This window comes from Helianthus annuus, chromosome 10, assembly GCF_002127325.2.
Source record: "Helianthus annuus cultivar XRQ/B chromosome 10, HanXRQr2.0-SUNRISE, whole genome shotgun sequence".
NCBI lineage: Eukaryota > Viridiplantae > Streptophyta > Magnoliopsida > Asterales > Asteraceae > Helianthus > Helianthus annuus.
In genome coordinates, this window is record NC_035442.2 from 47,725,897 (window position 1) to 47,744,730 (window position 18,834).

The 18,834-nt window shown below is 36.3% G+C and overlaps 1 protein-coding gene and 2 long non-coding RNA genes across 3 annotated transcripts; 1 reads left to right on the top strand and 2 right to left on the bottom strand.

Annotated features, from left to right (window-relative positions):
• Positions 1–548: 548 nt before the first annotated feature.
• On the bottom strand, positions 549–2,006 carry LOC110882372. Its single transcript, XR_002560076.2, has 3 exons — positions 1,871–2,006; positions 1,252–1,308; positions 549–806 (listed from the first exon to the last, which is right to left on the bottom strand). It is a non-coding gene; the product is annotated as an uncharacterized LOC110882372 (long non-coding RNA).
• Positions 2,007–6,682: 4,676 nt separating this feature from the next.
• LOC110882373 lies at positions 6,683–8,050 on the bottom strand. Its single transcript, XR_002560077.2, has 3 exons — positions 7,922–8,050; positions 7,303–7,359; positions 6,683–6,857 (listed from the first exon to the last, which is right to left on the bottom strand). It is a non-coding gene; the product is annotated as an uncharacterized LOC110882373 (long non-coding RNA).
• An 8,975-nt stretch (positions 8,051–17,025) lies between these two features.
• On the top strand, positions 17,026–18,616 carry LOC110882341 (uncharacterized mitochondrial protein AtMg00810-like). Its single transcript, XM_022130386.1, has 2 exons — positions 17,026–18,189; positions 18,542–18,616. Exons 1-2 carry the CDS (start codon positions 17,026–17,028, stop codon positions 18,614–18,616), a joined length of 1,239 nt encoding a protein of 412 aa, XP_021986078.1.
• Positions 18,617–18,834: the final 218 nt, after the last annotated feature.

Genomic DNA, 18,834 nt, shown 5'->3' on the forward strand with positions numbered 1-18,834 from the left:
TTTTGCTGATCTGAGGTGCATACTTTAGTGTAAAATATAAAAACATCACAAAATTTCATAACAACAGTTGAAATCAATTTTGAATGTAGATGAACACACCATAGTTTTCAGATAAGTTTCCAGATCTGGAAACTATGAGTGATTTGTGCATGACATCATCAGTTGTATGAGATTTGTGAATCTTATGACATCTTGGTTGTTTTACAGAGCTTTTGAGTCATCATTTTGAACATGATTTCTCGTTACTCTGTTTTTCAACTGAAATACGACCAACCTTAGTATCAATGAATTGTGAGCTGAACTGTTATGTCAAATTGATGGTTAGATCGAATTTGACTGTCCAGGCTCTGATACCAATTGTTAGGATCCGAGGCTGACATGATTATGTTTGTTTGTACAAAATGAACATTCAGTGAATACAAAATTATGTAAAGTGCATGAAACGCCCAACTTTTCACATTCGACTAATAACATAAAGTTCATATGATTTTACAAAATTTTCGGCATGACCCGTTTGTAATAAGAACTTACCCCCTGTTTTAACAACATAATTTAAATTAGGTCCTACGATACTTTTCAAAATATGTTAAGGTTATGACCATACAAGGTCCATCATAAGTACTTTATCCAATTACCCAAAAGAGTTAAAAACCAAACTAGTTACAAACATCCTAACCATAAGCCTTACATTTACTTAACAAAAGCTATTTTGACCCTTTTTACAAAAGACAACATTAATCGGAAGCGTGTGACGGGCGATGTGGTGTGTTCGGTTCGAGCGCGCCGCGATTAAGCATGGGATTTACCTATCATTCATAACCATAAAACATTGTTAGTTCGTAATACATAACAATTGAAATCCTTTAATTCCGTATCATTATTCGACCCGTTAACATAACATATTACTTTACTAACATTATCATCTTCATTCAGAAACATTCATCATACCACTTTCCGATTCATTTATAATGAACCGCTACGTACCATATCTTTCACTATACTTACATTATTTGACCCGTTATGAACAAGTCAAATTCTCAAACATTCCAACACTCATTCTACTTATCATTCCAACCCATTAGACGGGTTATTTCAAATTTACTTCAAACATTATCTTTTGGACATTTCTCCATATAACTCTTTGCATCTATACACTCATGAATCATAAGGAAACTTACACTAAATTCATAGTACTAAATATTATCATTCATAAATCTACAAGTAGAGTACATAAAGTTCATATGAACTTACCGAGGTCTTGCATTTCTTGTGCCTTGGATAGACTTGTTCCTTCTTCTTTCTTTGCCCCTATACATCATAATTTCATATGCTTAGCTTTTATTGCTTTCATATTCTTTACCGCACATTATGATGTCTACTAGTCACATACGTCTTTACCATAAACGTGTTACATCAACTTATCAAGTATTCATATAAAACCATAACTAAACCCACTTAGGCATTTCATCGAACATGTTGTGTGCGTATCGTTCATTTAGCATAATGTACAAGCATCTTAAGCACAACTTCCATAATTCATTCATTGATTAACATAAACATCCCAAATTCCACAATTTACCATCCTAACTATGAACATATAGTTCTAAATCCATTACTCATAAAAATTTCATCCACATATTGCTTCAATCATCAACATCATACTAATTAGCCTAAAGGGTTTCACAAATCTTTGATCATTTTATGACATTCAAATGGGTTTTTACCCCAAGTTCATCAACATAACATATTCAAGCATAATTTACACTCCTAGTTTTTCATACCATCTAGCAAAGATGTTTAATTTAATACATAACCACAACTTCCATAACCCGCTTTATCAAACTTTACCAAAACGTAAAATTAAACTTACTTGATATCAAATTCACTTAGATAATCAAAGTTACTGGCTCATGCATTCGATAAATCTTTGATTCCCCTTTCAATTTGAATGATTTTAGGATGTTAGGGTTTTTCCCCCTTGGCTCCCCTTTCTTGATCGATCGTACATAGCCAGGAGAAATCACTGGCTCTTTTCTTTTATCAAGTTTCACTTCAATTTACACATTTAGCCCCTTGTCTTTTAAGGTGTATCCAAATTGTTGTTTCCCATACTAACTTGGTTACTTTTCTTTGGTTAACTTCATTTACATAAAAGGGTTTTAAGCTTACTATTATTTATAAAAATTTCAAAATGGTAAAAATCTATTTTTACCATTCCTTATTATTAAATCATCACTATTAAATTATTCTACTACGACATACGGAATTTGGGGTGTTACAAGTCTACCCCCCTTAAAGATGGTTTCGTCCCCGAAATCTGAATACATACATTCTGGCGAGTTTATCTGTATCCCTTCGTACTGCATGGTTAACCACAACTTAACGTATACGTTTATACAATCGTGTACATACTATCTTGCTCTAACTTCTTTACCGTCTCCCCCTAGGTTACAAGGGTCAACATAAGTCTTTAATCACGCTATCAATATGATCGTGTAATCAATACTTACGTTTAAGTAACTCATATTACATTTGAGGTGTCATACTCCGCTATACTTGTCATCACATTTCATAGCTGTCATACATACGTCATTCCTTCTAACAATTGTAATACTAAGGCAATTACCTATCACTGTACCTCAAAAGGTTAATTCTTATCAACATTGGTTTCGCCACATACGGGATTATAAGTTTATTACATATGCCCCTCCATTTTACGTATGAGTTACATAAAACTTGGGACGACCATTCATTTGATAACTGAGATTACACTCTACCACGTAGGGTTGTTTCATAATACGAATCAAGAATCATGCGTATAAAACTTTAACTCTCGAACATTTCTTTAGAGGTTTATCTTCTAATAATTCCTCACATACGATAGGGAGCTCGACAGAAGGTAAGACTTATTCAAATATCCATTCAAATGTTTATTATATTTTTACATTTCATTCAACCCCTCTTCATGTAACATTCCACCTCTGACAGTTACGCATTCTTATATTTTCATTCTAATTTCCTTCGACGTTAACTTTTTACATCTTTCATACAGTTCTTTCTAATTATTCAAAACTTGGCGTACTAATTGTGTACCCCGCTTTCTTAACAGTTCCTCACTTTTCTTTCCTTTCTACTACCCATTTTCCGATATGCGGATCAACTCTTACTATCTTTCCATCATGACATTTCAAAATATCTAATAATCGCACTCTACAATAAACAAGAATTTAGAGCCGCCATTATTTCCTGTATTGATATGAAAATTATAATTTACTAACTAGCGTTATGAGTCATTTACTTCTGCCTTCCAAGTTACTAACCATACTTGTTATCCTTTTACCATCTCTTTCAAAATCTCTATTCTCGTCGGTGCTTAAATCATCCATCTAGATCTTAGCCCATTATTCATTTTAGTTCTCATAAGTCGATCATCACATGCTTAATACGCAACGTGTTCGGTGCATACCTCTTTCATCATAATCTTATTACCTCAACATCTTCTTATGTATGTATATATATTTACTTACATCATCACATGTTTACCACATTTGTCATTTGTTTTACTCTTACTCGTATTTACCGTTTAGGTTTACGACGATTAACTATCAACATATCCCTACTCGTATTCCCACAACCAGCGGCAACATATCTCCCATACGTGCACATGCACATCACTTATGTATATATATATATATATATACATATAGGCTATCTGTGCCACTTACTTGTTATGCTTATACTTATCTTTAGTTAGGTAGGGAAAAAGCATCTCCTCAATTGCTTTCTTACTTTCCTTCCCACCTAACGACTCTAACTTTCATCTGTCTACAACCCTTCCTTAAGGCTCTATCCCTACTTACCACATAAACATCTTCCTTTAAAATTTTAATTCTACTAACATTTACTTTTGTTCGAAAAATTTTCATCCTTAGGACCAAATTACACTCGAAATTCTATCATCCTTTCATGTTCAATATTTTCTAAGCTTAATCGTACTTATCATTCCTACCTTTCATTACATCCTAGGACCATATCGTCCTCTTCCGCAATCATTGCTCTTCCTTCCTACTATGTCATTTATTATTGTTTGTATTTCTTTTGTCTGTCATCTACATTAGGCATTTTCTACATTCATTACTTCATATACTTTCCATGTCATCTCAAGTTACATTGATGTATTCATAATCATGTTTTAATAACTTTCATTCCACTTGTACATCATCATCAACATCGGTCACGATAGGCCACATTATGCATGCCTTTCGTTCATAGGGGAATAGAATCCCTAATCCTTCTTACTTACTTTCTCGCACCATCCGCTACTCGGAACATATTTTCTTAACAATTTCTTCGTTTTCATCAGCCACCTACTATATCATTTGAGATCATTATTAAAATTTATTCTTTGTCATTTTCATTTCATTCTAACATTTTAAATTTTTATACTTTCCTTTCTTTCATGCTAGGTGTTAACGGTCCTTTATGACCACACCACATATCTCTCATTATAGGGTTGATAAACACAACTAGAACTTCATTCACAACCTTCCATCATATATGTTCTTACTTCGAAACATTTCGACATGACCGGGTTGACATTTAGAGGATCCTAATTATCATAGGTTGCATTTTCAGAAACTTTAACAAAACTATTGGATTTTCCTTAAGAAATATTCTACATCATAGTTTAGGAAATATGTCAGTATGCCTAACATATTTCAATGACTTTCATTCCCTTACTTATTACACTTTCGTTAATTTTATATATACTTTTCACTTCATTATATGTTACTTCATGCCATCATGCTTACGTCTTATTGACCATTGTCATTTTAATTATGGTTATCATGCTTTTATTTCATAATTCCGGGTGTTAATAGCCACTTAGTGACCATGTCGCATCCCTTTCATCATCCTCGGTGTTGACGGCTACTTCGTGCCCACACCGCATACCATTCATCATCCCTAGTATTTTCGGTCACTTTGTGACCACACCGTATAACATTCATCATTCTTGGTGTTAACGGTCATTTCGTGACCACACCATACCATTCATCATTCTCGGTGCTAACGGTCACTTCGTGACCACACCGCATACTGTTTATCATAGAGCATCATCTTTACCATCATTATTGGTAATATCATTATCATTTACACTCACTGCACCCGCCATCTACAATTACATACTTTATTAGATACCGTATCATTCTTTTATTTATCATTCATGCATTACTTGCTTTCAATAATTCATTTCCGTAGGTCATAAAACCATACTATCCTTCATTATGAACATTCTAGACATGTTAATCAAAACATACATTCATTTTTACACTTACTTCTTATTCCTTGTTCTTTAACTAATAGCCTTCGTGTTAGTCAACTTATATTCATGCTTTCATTATCATTCACGTTTACATTGTCCGCCATCTACATAAAACATTCATTACATTCATTAGATTTTTTTATTATGCATCTCTTCATCATATTGGAACTCATGTTAGCATATTACATTCACTTTATAATGCATACTTTATACATCATCGTCCTTGACGATCATACCGTATCATGTAGATCATAATCTTTGATCACAACGATTTACATTCTCATCCTTTCATAAATATACATGCCTTCCCTTATCTTTCTTAATATCAAATTTATCTTAACATTGTTTACAAGGCTTTAGAAATTGATTAGAACGAGTTCCCTATACTTAGGGACCTAAACCACATTAAAAAAAATTAAATGTTAGTATTATAAGTGTAAAAAGTTATTAAATATCATAATTTACCTCATACATCATCAAACAACAACATATAACAATTTTATCAATCCTGCCGTAGGCTACGGTCTACAGACCGTAGCTTACAGTCCATTAATAATCAACAAAAGAGTCCCTCCAGTACCGTAGCCTACGGCTGAGCCGTAGGTTACGCTGCAGCCCAGCTACAGAATAATCAACAAAACAGCCCCTCCAGTACCGTAGCCTACGGCTGAGTCGTAGGTTACGCTGCAGCCCAGCTACAGATTTTCCGGTTTAATCATTTTTACGAAAACGGCCGTAACCTTCAAACCGTTTATCCGTTTTACCTCCCGTTTCTTCCTACATGATCGTAAATTAACATTCTATCATGTGAACTTGAAATTTAACATCCGGGTTAAGGAAATTCTTAACTTATACGTTTTCGGCTTATTATTTTTACGAAAACGGCCGTAACTTTCAAACCGCTTATCCGTTTTACTTGATTCTTTTTCCTACGGGTCCGTAATTCAAACACGGACCCACTTAACATCGTTATTTACCTTAATATCAGTTTCAAAACAATAACCTATAAAGTTCTTTTCATTTCTTACTATAAACATATCAACTTTATTATTTACTTACTTGCATAGCGCCGCGGAACGAACACACCTTCATACGAGCTTTTGGTTTGAGTTCAAGCATCTTACTCTAATACTTGAATCTCTCAAACCTGGGCTCTGATACCAACTTGAAACGCCCAACTTTTCACATTCGACTAATAACATAAAGTTCGTACGATTTTACAAAATTTTCGGCATGACCCGTTTGTAATAAGAACTTACCCCCTGTTTTAACAACATAATTTAAATTAGGTCCTACGATACTTTTCAAAATATGTTAAGGTTATGACCATACAAGGTCCATCATAAGTACTTTATCCAATTACTCAAAAGAGATAAAAACCAAACTAGTTACAAACATCCTAACCATAAGCCTTACATTTACTTAACAAAAGCTATTTTGACCCTTTTTACAAAAGACAACATTAATCGGAAGCGTGTGACGGGCGATGTGGTGTGTTCGGTTCGAGCGCGCCGCGATTAAGCATGGGATTTACCTATCATTCATAACCATAAAACATTGTTAGTTCGTAATACATAACAATTGAAATCCTTTAATTCCGTATCATTATTCGACCCGTTAACATAAGATATTACTTTACTAACATTATCATCTTCATTCAGAAACATTCATCATACCACTTTCCGATTCATTTATAATGAACCGCTACGTACCATATCTTTCACTATACTTACATTATTTGACCCGTTATGAAAAAGTCAAATTCTCAAACATTCCAACACTCATTCTACTTATCATTCCAACCCATTAGACGGGTTGTTTCAAATTTACTTCAAACATTATCTTTTGGACATTTCTCCATATAACTCTTTGCATCTATACAATCATGAATCATAAGGAAACTTACACTAAATTCATAGTACTAAATATTATCATTCATAAATCTACAAGTAGAGTACATAAAGTTCATATGAACTTACCGAGGTCTTGCATTTCTTGTGCCTTGGATAGACTTGTTCCTTCTTCTTTCTTTGCCCCTATACATCATAATTTCATATGCTTAGCTTTTATTGCTTTCATATTCTTTACCGCACATTATGATGTCTACTAGTCACATACGTCTTTACCATAAACGTGTTACATCAACTTATCAAGTATTCATATAAAACCATAACTAAACCCACTTAGGCATTTCATCGAACATGTTGTGTGCGTAACGTTCATTTAGCATAATGTACAAGCATCTTAAGCACAACTTCCATAATTCATTCATTGATTAACATAAACATCCCAAATTCCACAATTTACCATCCTAACTATGAACATATAGTTCTAAATCCATTACTTATAAAAATTTCATCCACATATTGCTTCAATCATCAACATCATACTAATTAGCCTAAAGGGTTTCACAAATCTTTGATCATTTTATGACATTCAAATGGGTTTTTACCCCAAGTTCATCAACATAACATATTCAAGCATAATTTACACTCCTAGTTTTTCATACCATCTAGCAAAGATGTTTAATTTAATACATAACCACAACTTCCATAACCTGCTTTATCAAACTTTACCAAAACGTAAAATTTAACTTACTTGATATCAAATTCACTTAGATAATCAAAGTTACTGGCTCATGCATTCGATAAATCTTTGATTCCCCTTTCAATTTGAATGATTTTAGGATGTTAGGGTTTTCCCCCTTGGCTCCCCTTTCTTGATCGATCGTACATAGCCAGGAGAAATCACTGGCTCTTTTCTTTTATCAAGTTTCACTTCAATTTACACATTTAGCCCCTTGTCTTTTAAGGTGTATCCAAATTGTTGTTTCCCATACTAACTTGGTTACTTTTCTTTGGTTAACTTCATTTACATAAAAGGGTTTTAAGCTTACTATTATTTATAAAACTTTCAAAATGGTAAAAATCTATTTTTACCATTCCTTATTATTAAATCATCACTATTAAATTATTCTACTACGACATACAAAATTTGGGGTGTTACAGTGCAGCAGAATTGTATACAAACTTTGTATACACAAACATAGAAGAGAATAGTATGTTTAAACACTTGTTTTACTTTGAGTCGAATGATTACAATGAAAATCAAAAGATTACAAGCATGCTTACAATACTATGCTCCCCCTCAGCCTGATACCCAAGGTTGGTTGCACAAGATGAAAGGATTGGACTGAAGAAGAAGAAACCAACTCAGTCAATCAAATGTAACACTACATGGTACTGTTACATTTATAGGCAAACCAAACCACTGAAGCATCTTAGCTGACGTCACTATGATAGTGACTTCTAACAGCCTAACAACCTATAAACTCTGATCTATACAACACTACTGATGTCTAACAACTGATTGATAAAACAATACAAAACAAGTCTAACACTGTTCATGTTCCAGTGTTGTAGCCTAAGCACTGATTACTCGAACATCAGTGCTTTCTTCAAAGGTGATCAGTCTTTCAGTGGGCAGTGCTTGTGGCTTCAGCAGTACTTAAGAAGCAGCAGTAGATAGAGCAACAGTGTTTGTCTTCAGCAGTCTTTAGAGTATCATCAGTGTTTGGTTCATCAGTTGTTGTAGTGAGCAGTACTTAAGATCCATCAGCTGTTATAATGCCACTGTCAAGGGGAAAGCAAAGAGTAAACTACTGCTTATTGTAGTCCTCTGATGTGATCCGGTTTTGGCTTTACATTATCTGTTCCTCTGGTAGGGTTCAAATCCAACAGGCTCCTCAGCCTTCTTATCTACAACGTGCACTAGGAAAGCAACACATCCTTTCCTTAAGCACTTTTGTGCCTTCATGGAACTGATGATTCGTAGAGGCACGTCTCGTTTTTCTCCATGTACAATGAGAGTTTCATCATTCGTCAGAGGGATGCGAATGATTTTCTCGTGACAAATAACTTCACATTTGTTCTTGGACAACCAGTCCATTCCGACCACTACATCGAAGCTACCCAATTGAATAGGTAAGAGATCGATGCTAAAATTTCGCTCACCAAGTTCTAATGTGCATCTTCTAACAACTTCGCCCGATTCAACAAGTTTACCATTGGCTAGCTCTATAGAATAAGGAATATCTAATCTACTAGATTCTATTCCAAGCATACGTTTAAATTCCACAGACATGAAGCTATAGTCGGCACCAGTGTCAAATAATATGGATGCAAAGTGATTGTTAACGAGAAACGTACCGGTGACCACACTAGGGTCCTCGCGTGCGTCCCTTGCTCCAATCACGAACGCTCGAGCCTGAGCATTGTTTCCTTTTGGGCAATCTTTCATGAAATGATCATTGCTTCCACAACTGAAGCATCCTTGGTTTCGCCTAGCTCCATTCCCAGTTCGGTTACCATTGCCATTCCCATTTCCACCATTTCTATTACCGGCACCGTTGCGGTTTCCATTCCCGTTCTTTCCTTTACCCCAACAGTCTTCAGTGCGGTGACCCAGCTTTCCACACTTGTCACACTTTGGAATGCGACAAACTCCTTCGTGATGACGCTTGCACTGATTGCATTTGGACAGGGTGCCCAGGTATCCCTTAGCTGGAGCGTCATTCATGGCTGCAAGAGATTTCACCTCCTGAGGCGGGTTGGTGTCACGCTTCTTGTTGAAACCCTTGTTGTTACGCATTGCTTGATTCAGGTTTGCATGTTTCCTTTTCTTATCGCCGGACGACTCAGCATGCGTCTCGGTCTTTTCTGTTGGGTTCAGTGATAGCTTCTTCATGCGAACACAATCCTCCGTAAGGCTGACAGCCAGAGTTACAGCCTCGGTGATTGTTTGAGGTTTGGCCGAAGTTACCATGCCGCGGAATTCTGAGGCCAATCCCCAAATGTAGCGTTCAACGCGCTTAAATTCCGGAGTCACCATATAGGGGATCACCCTAGACAAATCATGGAACCTTCGTGTATACCCAGTGATGTCAGCACCTTCCATAGTCAAGTGCCAAAACTCAGTCTCCAACCTTAGGAGTTCAGCACGAGAGCAATACTTCTCTCTCATACGTTCTTTTAGCTCATCCCACATCATACTGTATGCAGCATCATCGCCTAGAGTTTGAACTTGCAAATTCCACCACGTCAGAGCTTCATCGACAAACAACCCAGTAGCAAAAGTGACTTGTTGATCCGCGGTACATTTGCTCATGCAGATAGTGGCTTCAGCGGTTTGCAGTCGAGAAATTGCTTGAAACTGCAACCCTGAGCTGCGTTTCCACCAGATGAATCTCCATTCCCATTTTGTCTAGCATTGCTTGGTCCTCCACTGTGTTCAGTACGGTTCGCCTCGTACTGAGCGATAGCTGCGGAGATCCTTTCTTCTAGTAGAGCGTTCAGCTCTTCAGTAGTTCTTGGCAGAGGGGGAGGAGGAGGCTGATCACAAGCATTCACAGCTCTTCTTGGTGCCATGTTCTGAAAGAACACAACACAATAGGGTTAGACATTTGTTTGATATCGTCATACGAGACAGCAGTATATATATATATACGCAGGCATATACCACATAAGTGACATCAAACAATCCGCCAAACGTATCAATTCATACAGCAACAAGCATGCATAAATAGATAAATACTGTTGTGTCATAAGATATTCACATTGGCGGTTCTTGTCTTTATACCCTAAGTTATTACTCCAAAAGAGTATTTATTAGGAAGGGTGTTCACATTTGCCCTTTTCTTGCACTGAGGGAATCTATACGTGACAAGACTTGTTGTGGTTTCTGTGTACTGAATTCCATAATTATGTATGCATCCATAATTACGTAACTCCTTGCACAGTCCGCACTGTTCGTTTCATCCTCGTATCTCTTCCTTCAGATAGGTCACTGTTTTCAGGCAAAGTCACATATACATGTGACATTCTACTTCTAGTATATGTATATATCAATTATCACACATAATTGCAAGTAATTCTTAATCACAGACAAGTGCTACTCCAGTGCACCCTAAGTCTCGTAGTGTCTTTTCTTGACTCTTGTAAACAGTTTCAGGTAGTGGATGTTGCGGAAAGTTTAAAGCAATGAAAACTTTTTGGAAAAAGTGTTTTCGTGAAAGGATCCTAGATATTGTAGTCTAGACTCGATAAGGAATCCTGGTTCACTACAATCGCAGCTCTGATACCAATCTGTCACACCCCTTTCTAAGGCGGAAGCACGAGGTGTGATCATGAAAGGTTTTCATTGCATACGATTGGTAAACATACTACATGCTCATAAAAATAACTTCAAACACCATTACCATTACATAACGGAAAACATAGTTTAAGTGTTTACATCACGTGACAACATATTGTCTGAGAGTTTACAACTTTATTTAAGGATAAACATAAACGACATCCAAGAGCATGAGTAGGACCGTGCGCACATCCACTTTTAGTTACCAGAAATACATGTGAGTTTTGGAAAAACGTCAACATAATGTTGGTGTGAATTCATGCAATTTTTGTATTTCACGCTAGTATACTTTATATGAAAACGTGATATGTGTCTTGTAAAAATAAAGTATTCTTGTATAAATAAAGTATTCTTGTACAAATAAAGTATTCTTGTGGTATGAACCAAATAAAGTATTCTTGTGTACGAACCTCGTACAAATAAAGTATTCTTGTGGTATGAACTATAAAGTATTCTTGTATGTATTAGGGTTGTTAATGGGTTGCAAGGCCATTAACATGTGACACGACATAGGAAGTCACCAAACCATAGGCATTTTTCTAGTTGTCGATTCACGACGGAGACACAAAAGCACTACTCAGTACTAGTTCTCACCAAGAGTGTGGCTGCCCGGTCACCCGTTAGATCTAACCTTTTGTTCTGCGGTCTTAGTATGTACTCGATTAATGGTGCTTATGGTACCCTATTCGTGACACGATTTCTCGTATCATTCCTCAAAACGCATCATACTTGGTACTAGTTATCACCAAGAGTGCTTCTTGTTTTTGTATCCATCATACCATTTGTAAACATTGTAACATTTATAACATGTATTTCACCCCCGAAGTTATAAAACTGAAAATAGTTAAAAGAAAAGGGGGAGCATGAACTCACAACTTTGCGTTCTTGCGTCGTAAACTTCACCGGATTTGCTTATCTAGCGTCGTGACCTAAACGTGTTTTATTAACGTTAGTCACTAGACTTGTATCGCACAAGTACAAGTCACTGTTTTTTTGTATATGTATTCTTGTGTTAAAAATAATTTATATCTTTAACTAAGTGTCTTGCTTATATTATTTTCTCAAAAAAATAAATATAAGTATCTTGTTTTTTGCACCCGAATTATGTATTTTGTCCAAGTTATTTATTCTATCAAGTAATATATTTTCATAAATATATTATCTTGTATTTGTCTAAGTATGTTGTATGTGTATTTTTGTATTTTCACTCCTTAGGAGTATTTAGTGTATTTTCAAACCTTTATACACTATCATGTATAATACACACTACATACACTTTGCACAAAACTTGGTGATCAAATAATATATATATTTTTCTCAAAAATATACATACTTAATATAAATTTTAACCTTGAAGAAATCATCATTTCTTAACACAAAAATTAGGGAAACCTTGGTAAATGTTTTTAGATACATTTTTAGGGAATAAGTTTCTCAAAAACTTATATTTTTCTAAGTGTCAAAATTCTATAGAAATTTTGACAGAGTTTCCCCTAAAAATGGAGGTTTCCCATGTTTTCAAAACATGTGTTTATTTTCTTTTAAAATCATCACAACAATCAGTAACTAAATCAACACTTAAGAAGTGCCAAAATCATGTAAGTCACTATATCATGAACTTGAAATTTTTGTAATCATCTGGTAGTAACTTACCATGTTATTTAGTAGATTTAGTTACCCTTAAAAACAGGGTTAATGGATTTAAACACCCTAACTATTGCCATTTGGTCGCTGGCACTCTTAACTTTTACTTTGGCTCACACCACTCCCAACTTAACACTTGAGTTGCTGTGTCACCCCTTGGTAAATAAACACTAACTGGGTTAGTTCTTTTTGCTGACGTGGCCATTTTGTCCAACATGGCATGGTGACATGGCCTGTTTTTATCCAACGTGGCCATTTTTGCTGACATGGCCATTTTGGTATTTATCCTTCTTTTTTGTTCTTTGTTTATCTTCTCTTTTTATATCTTTAACACAATCAATCGATCAAACATGGTAGAAAGATGCATGTCATCAGAAGCATCAGAAGCCATGTGAAGCATGAAGTCTTGGAACTCTGAGAATATATATCCATTGCCTGTGTATTGGCTCGTCCCGTTCTCGCTAAGCTACGCTCGACTGCTTCCTCTGTTGAGTCAAGAATCTGCACTCACATTATACCAACTTTGTTAACAGAAGTTCATAAACCGTTTCAGAATTGAATGCAACTTCTAAAGAGTTACTTTTTCGGTGTTTTTTATGGATTGATTCAACATGAGAGTACTCTCTTTAAGCTGTCGTGCTAACCCAACCATTTCATCAGTCAAGTCTTCTTGGAGCTTCCTGTTTCAGTAGCCAAACAAAATGTCCGGTTAGACCATAGGTGACCGTCAAATTTTCTTATTCCGGCGACTTCAACCATTCCCGCTGCCCTATTTCCGACCGAAGCACCAACAGTCACCACATCCACCACTTCTCCTCCGCCTCTTACTTTAAATATCACCGCTGCAAATTGACCGTTCACCACCGTCATTTCCGGCAACGTCACCCACAACCATCAGCACCTACTCGAACCACCACCTCCCTTCATCGTGTTTCACCCTTCACCACCGTGTCATCGGTGAACCTCCGGCTGTAGCTTCTTTCACTTTTCCCAATCATTTCATAAACCCTAGGTTAGCTGGTGCTCTAAATTTCATCCAACAATGAAGTCTCCGGCGAACAGTTATGGATTTAATTTACATAAGCACCGATGAAACTCCGGCGGTATGATTATTCATTTTCCGCTCAATTAGTAAAACTTAGGTTAGCAGACAGTCTGTATTGCATTCTAAACTCGCCGGTGACAGTTATCGATCAATTAGCAATACCTAGATTAACCGGTAGTATTTCATTCTGAAATCTCCGGCGAACGGTTACTGATGAATCTCCGGCGGTAGAGTTAGCATAACAACAATCTCTATAATAATAATTATTATAATCTGGATGTACTTTAACGACGAATGCTTCTGGATGTACTTCATGTATGACACGTAGGACATGCCACATCAGCTAAAATTGACACGTAGGCTAATTTTACTAACTTGGTTAGTGATTATTTAACGAGGGGGTGCCATGACAAACAATGTGTTAAGTTGGGAGTGGTGTGAGCCAAGGTGAAAGTTGAGAGTGCCAGCGGCCAAATGGCAATAGTTGGGGGTGTTTAAATCCATTAACCCTTAAAAACATGGTTATTTGTTTGTAAATCACTTTACTAAAAGATTTAGTTATTTACAACTTGTAAGATGATTTTTCTAAAAATACTTCTCTTGTATTTTTCTTGTCTCATAAGTGTTCATACACTTGTTTTTCTACTAAAAATAGTGCAGGTTTGAGTAAAAACCAAGATTTTTTTTTTAAATCACATTTTAAATTTGGTTCCTTTGGAAAACCACTCATGAATCTTAGATTCACAAGATTACTAGCTTGCTTGTTTAATATTTTTCCAAGAAATCACTCATTCATCAAGTTCATGTCATCTTATGTTAGCACATAATCAACCCTTAACTTGCTAGATCATGTGTTTAATCACAATCTAGCAAGCTTCATGTAATGATCAACATCAATATTTCTAGTAACTAACAAACAAACATTATACTTCCACTAAACAACATCATTCATCAAAATATCATCATGTGTAAGCTTTATGTTCATGATTCTTCTTTATGTCTTTTAGTGTTCTAGAGTTAATCATCATGTTATACCTTTTAACCAACTAAAATGGAGTTAAACAAGAGTGTTCAAGATGCTTACTACTAGCTTCAAGCTAGGGAAGAAACAAGTGATGAAGATGGGGTGAATAAAAGCAAACGAAGGTGGTCCTTGATGATCCGCAAGCTCCCAGCTCCTTTAATCACCTTCTAACCCCCTTGGATGGTCTTGGATTGCCTAAACTTGAAATGGAAGTGATGGTGGTGGTGGGTGTGGCTCTCGGCCGAAATGAGAGGGAGAGAGGAGAAGTTTGGTTGGTGTTGTGAAGATGAATGAGAGATGATGTTCTTATATATAGGCCATATCTTCATAAGATCTTCACAAGTACAATTCATATCTTCACAATCTTATGAAATCTTGTAATATCTAAAAGAAATCTAAGCAAGATCATTTGCAATCTCATGAGATCAAGTAAGATCTTTGGTGGGACCACCATGACCGTCCAACATATGGGGGGGGGGGGTAAAGTGCAACTTTCTAATCTCTAATTTCATTAATAAGTTAAGTTCCAAGTATAAAGTTTAGGGATTTAGTGTGTTGTTACGTTATAAGGGGTGCTATGGTGTTCGGGGACCATAACTAGTTCAGAAACATTAAAACAATGCTTCTAATCATATTTTGATGTTCCGGGTAATGTCCGGGTGTTCGGTTAGATACCGGTTTATTAAAGTGCTAAATTGCACCGTTTAGTGTCTTTTAAGTACCCTTTTGTAACCCTTTCAATTCCCGACCCTTAGGGAAGTATCCTGGATTAATTTGTCGTATTTTTACGTGAAACAATCTTGTTATATTGCTGAATTTTGCTGAATTGTATAAAATTCAGCTTTTAAAGTGTATTTGGGTGCTTTTTAGTGCGTATTTAGCTTCCAGAAAGTCTAAATATAAACCCTTGTATGTACTCTTGGGTTTTAATGTATTCTTGTCGTTGGACCTACACCTAGGCTCCAATTTTATTGTCTAACTACTTTCTGCAGAATTGTTGACATAATGTGTCGTACCGGTGAGTTTACTAGTATTTCTGACGCAACGCTGTTCATTAATGCATAAAGTAATTCTTGTAGTATAAAACGTGCATGAATTCACAAGTATGTCATGTAATCAAACAATGTTGACATTTAAGCACATAATTGCATTCATTAAATAATAATTAAAGTGTACGGAAATTACTGGTTTGGTGCCAGTTGTCACACTACCGAGTCTACTGGACCATCCTCTCCTTCACCCGAACCAACCCTTATGCCCGACCCCATACCTGATCCACTTCCACCCGTGGCCAACCCCTTACCCTCGAACTCACACCACATGACAACACGAGCAAAATCTGGAATTTTTAAACCAAAGTATACCGCTGATATTGCTTCTCTCAATTCTTATGCTTTACATGCTGCCTTATCATCTAATAGTGAACCTCGTGGTTTTAAATCTGCGGCTAAAGACCCGAAATGGATGGCAGCAATGGTTGACGAAATCAACGCCTTATAACATAATAACACATGGACGTTAGTTCCACGCCGATCTTCCATGAATATCGTAGGATCTAAATGGGTGTTTTGCACTAAATATCACTCTGATGGGACCGTTGAATAGTATAAGGCGTGATTGGTGGCTCAAGGTTTCACTCAACTCCCAGGGATAGACTACTCGCATACTTTTAGTCCTGTCGTTAAAGCTTCCACAATCCGCATTGTGCTCTCACTGGCAATACTTAATAACTGGAAGTTGCATCAACTTGATGTTAAGAATGCTTTCCTAAATGGAAATCTGAATGAAACTGTGTTTATGGAGAAACCACCTGGTTTTGTGGATTCTAAATATCCGAACTATGTTTGTAAGTTATTCAAGGCCCTCTATGGTCTTAAACAGGCTCCGCGTGCTTGGTTCCAATGTTTAAGCACGTTTCTTATCTCTTATGGTTTCTCTTGCAGTCGTGCGGACACATCTCTCTTTGTTTTCCGCAAAGAGTCTCACATTATGTATTTGCTCGTCTATGTTGACGATCTTATACTTACGGGAAATAATGACACTGCCATCACTACCTTTATTTCTCGTCTTCATCATGAGTTTGCCATCAAAGACCTTGGGGATCTTAATTACTTTCTGGGTCTCGAAGTTCTCTATACTCACACTGGTCTTTTTCTAACTCAAGCAAAGTATGCGGCTGATATTCTTCTTCGAGCACAGTTACTTGAAGCTAAACCAGTCAGCACTCCCCTTGCTCTGCATGAGTCGTTTTCAGCAAATGGTGTTCCTTATTCGGATCCTACTCTTTATCGTTCCTTGCTTGGTGCTTTGCAGTATTTGACTATTACTAGGCCAGATATATCTTATGCTGTAAATCAGCTCTCACAGTTTCTTCAACATCCGACTATTGATCACTTTCGGGCAGTCAAACGTCTTTTACGATATGTCAAAGGTACTATATCCTTTGGCTTGACCTACAATCGTCCTCATTCGCCCTCTATCATTGGGTACTTTGATGCTGATTGGGTTCGTTGTCTTGATACACGTCGCTCCACATATGGCTACTCTATTTTTCTTGGTGGAAATCTAGTCTCTTGGAGTGCTAAGAAGCAGCCTACTGTATCCCGATCCAGTTGTGAGTCTGAGTATCGGGCAATGGCAAACGCTGCTGCTGAATTGGTTTGGATTACGCATCTTTTAAGGGAACTCCATGCGCTGACACCTGATCGTCCTACATTGCTATGTGATAATAAGAGTGCTTTATTCATGACTCAAAATCTAGTGTCCCATAAGCGTGCTAAACACATTGATTTGGATTATCACTTTATTCGTGAATTGGTCAATTCTGGTAAACTATATACCAAATTTGTTCCAACCAATCTACAGGTGGCTGATATTTTTACCAAGAGTCTTCCGCGCGCTCAGTTTGAAGTTTTTCGTGACAAGTTACGGCTTGGACCGCCACCATTTCAATTGAAGGGGGTATTAGCAGAAAAGATATATAATCTTTGTAATTGTTGTATTTATCTTGTTTCCTTTTCATTTGTTTTATTCTCCTTAATTATGGGAGAATTCTTTGTAACTTTTATTATAAATACATAGTCAAATCCCTCAATTATTCATTGAGGTTGATCTTAACCATCTCTACACATAGTTATATACCTTTAGATCTATTTGATATTGGTTTATCATGACTAGTTGTAATAGAAGCTAGGAGTTTTAAATTTTTAAATGAAAATGGTACTTTTTCTTTGATTACAGCACAACATGTCAACAGCTGCAACCTTCAAGTCTTTTTCTCTCCTTTAAACTAAACTATATATTTTATTTATAGATACAGTTTTACCTTCTTACATTTGGTCGGTCACTCTTTGATATAAAAAAAGGTGGAGTAATGAATGAACCATAATTACATCCTGGGAACCAAGAAACAGCTTTGGTACCTGATACTAATCTATCTATTATACTAAATGAATTCTCTTAGGCCACATGAGCTATTCTTAGCCAATCATTTTGATGATGTGGACACCCTCTTAAGCTAGAGAATTCCTCTTGGGCGCCAAACTCTTTCTCTTATTTTCCTTGATTCACGCGGCTTCTCAAACACGCTGTCATAATACGTCCTCT

Excerpts from the sequence above, each read along its gene's own strand:
- LOC110882341 (XM_022130386.1), top strand. The coding sequence starts at position 17,026 with ATGGAGAAACCACCTGGTTTTGTGGATTCTAAATATCCGAACTATGTT. Across the intron at positions 18,190-18,541 it reads CACCATTTCAATTGAAGGGG|ATACAGTTTTACCTTCTTAC; the intron begins GTATTAGCAGAA and ends TTTTATTTATAG.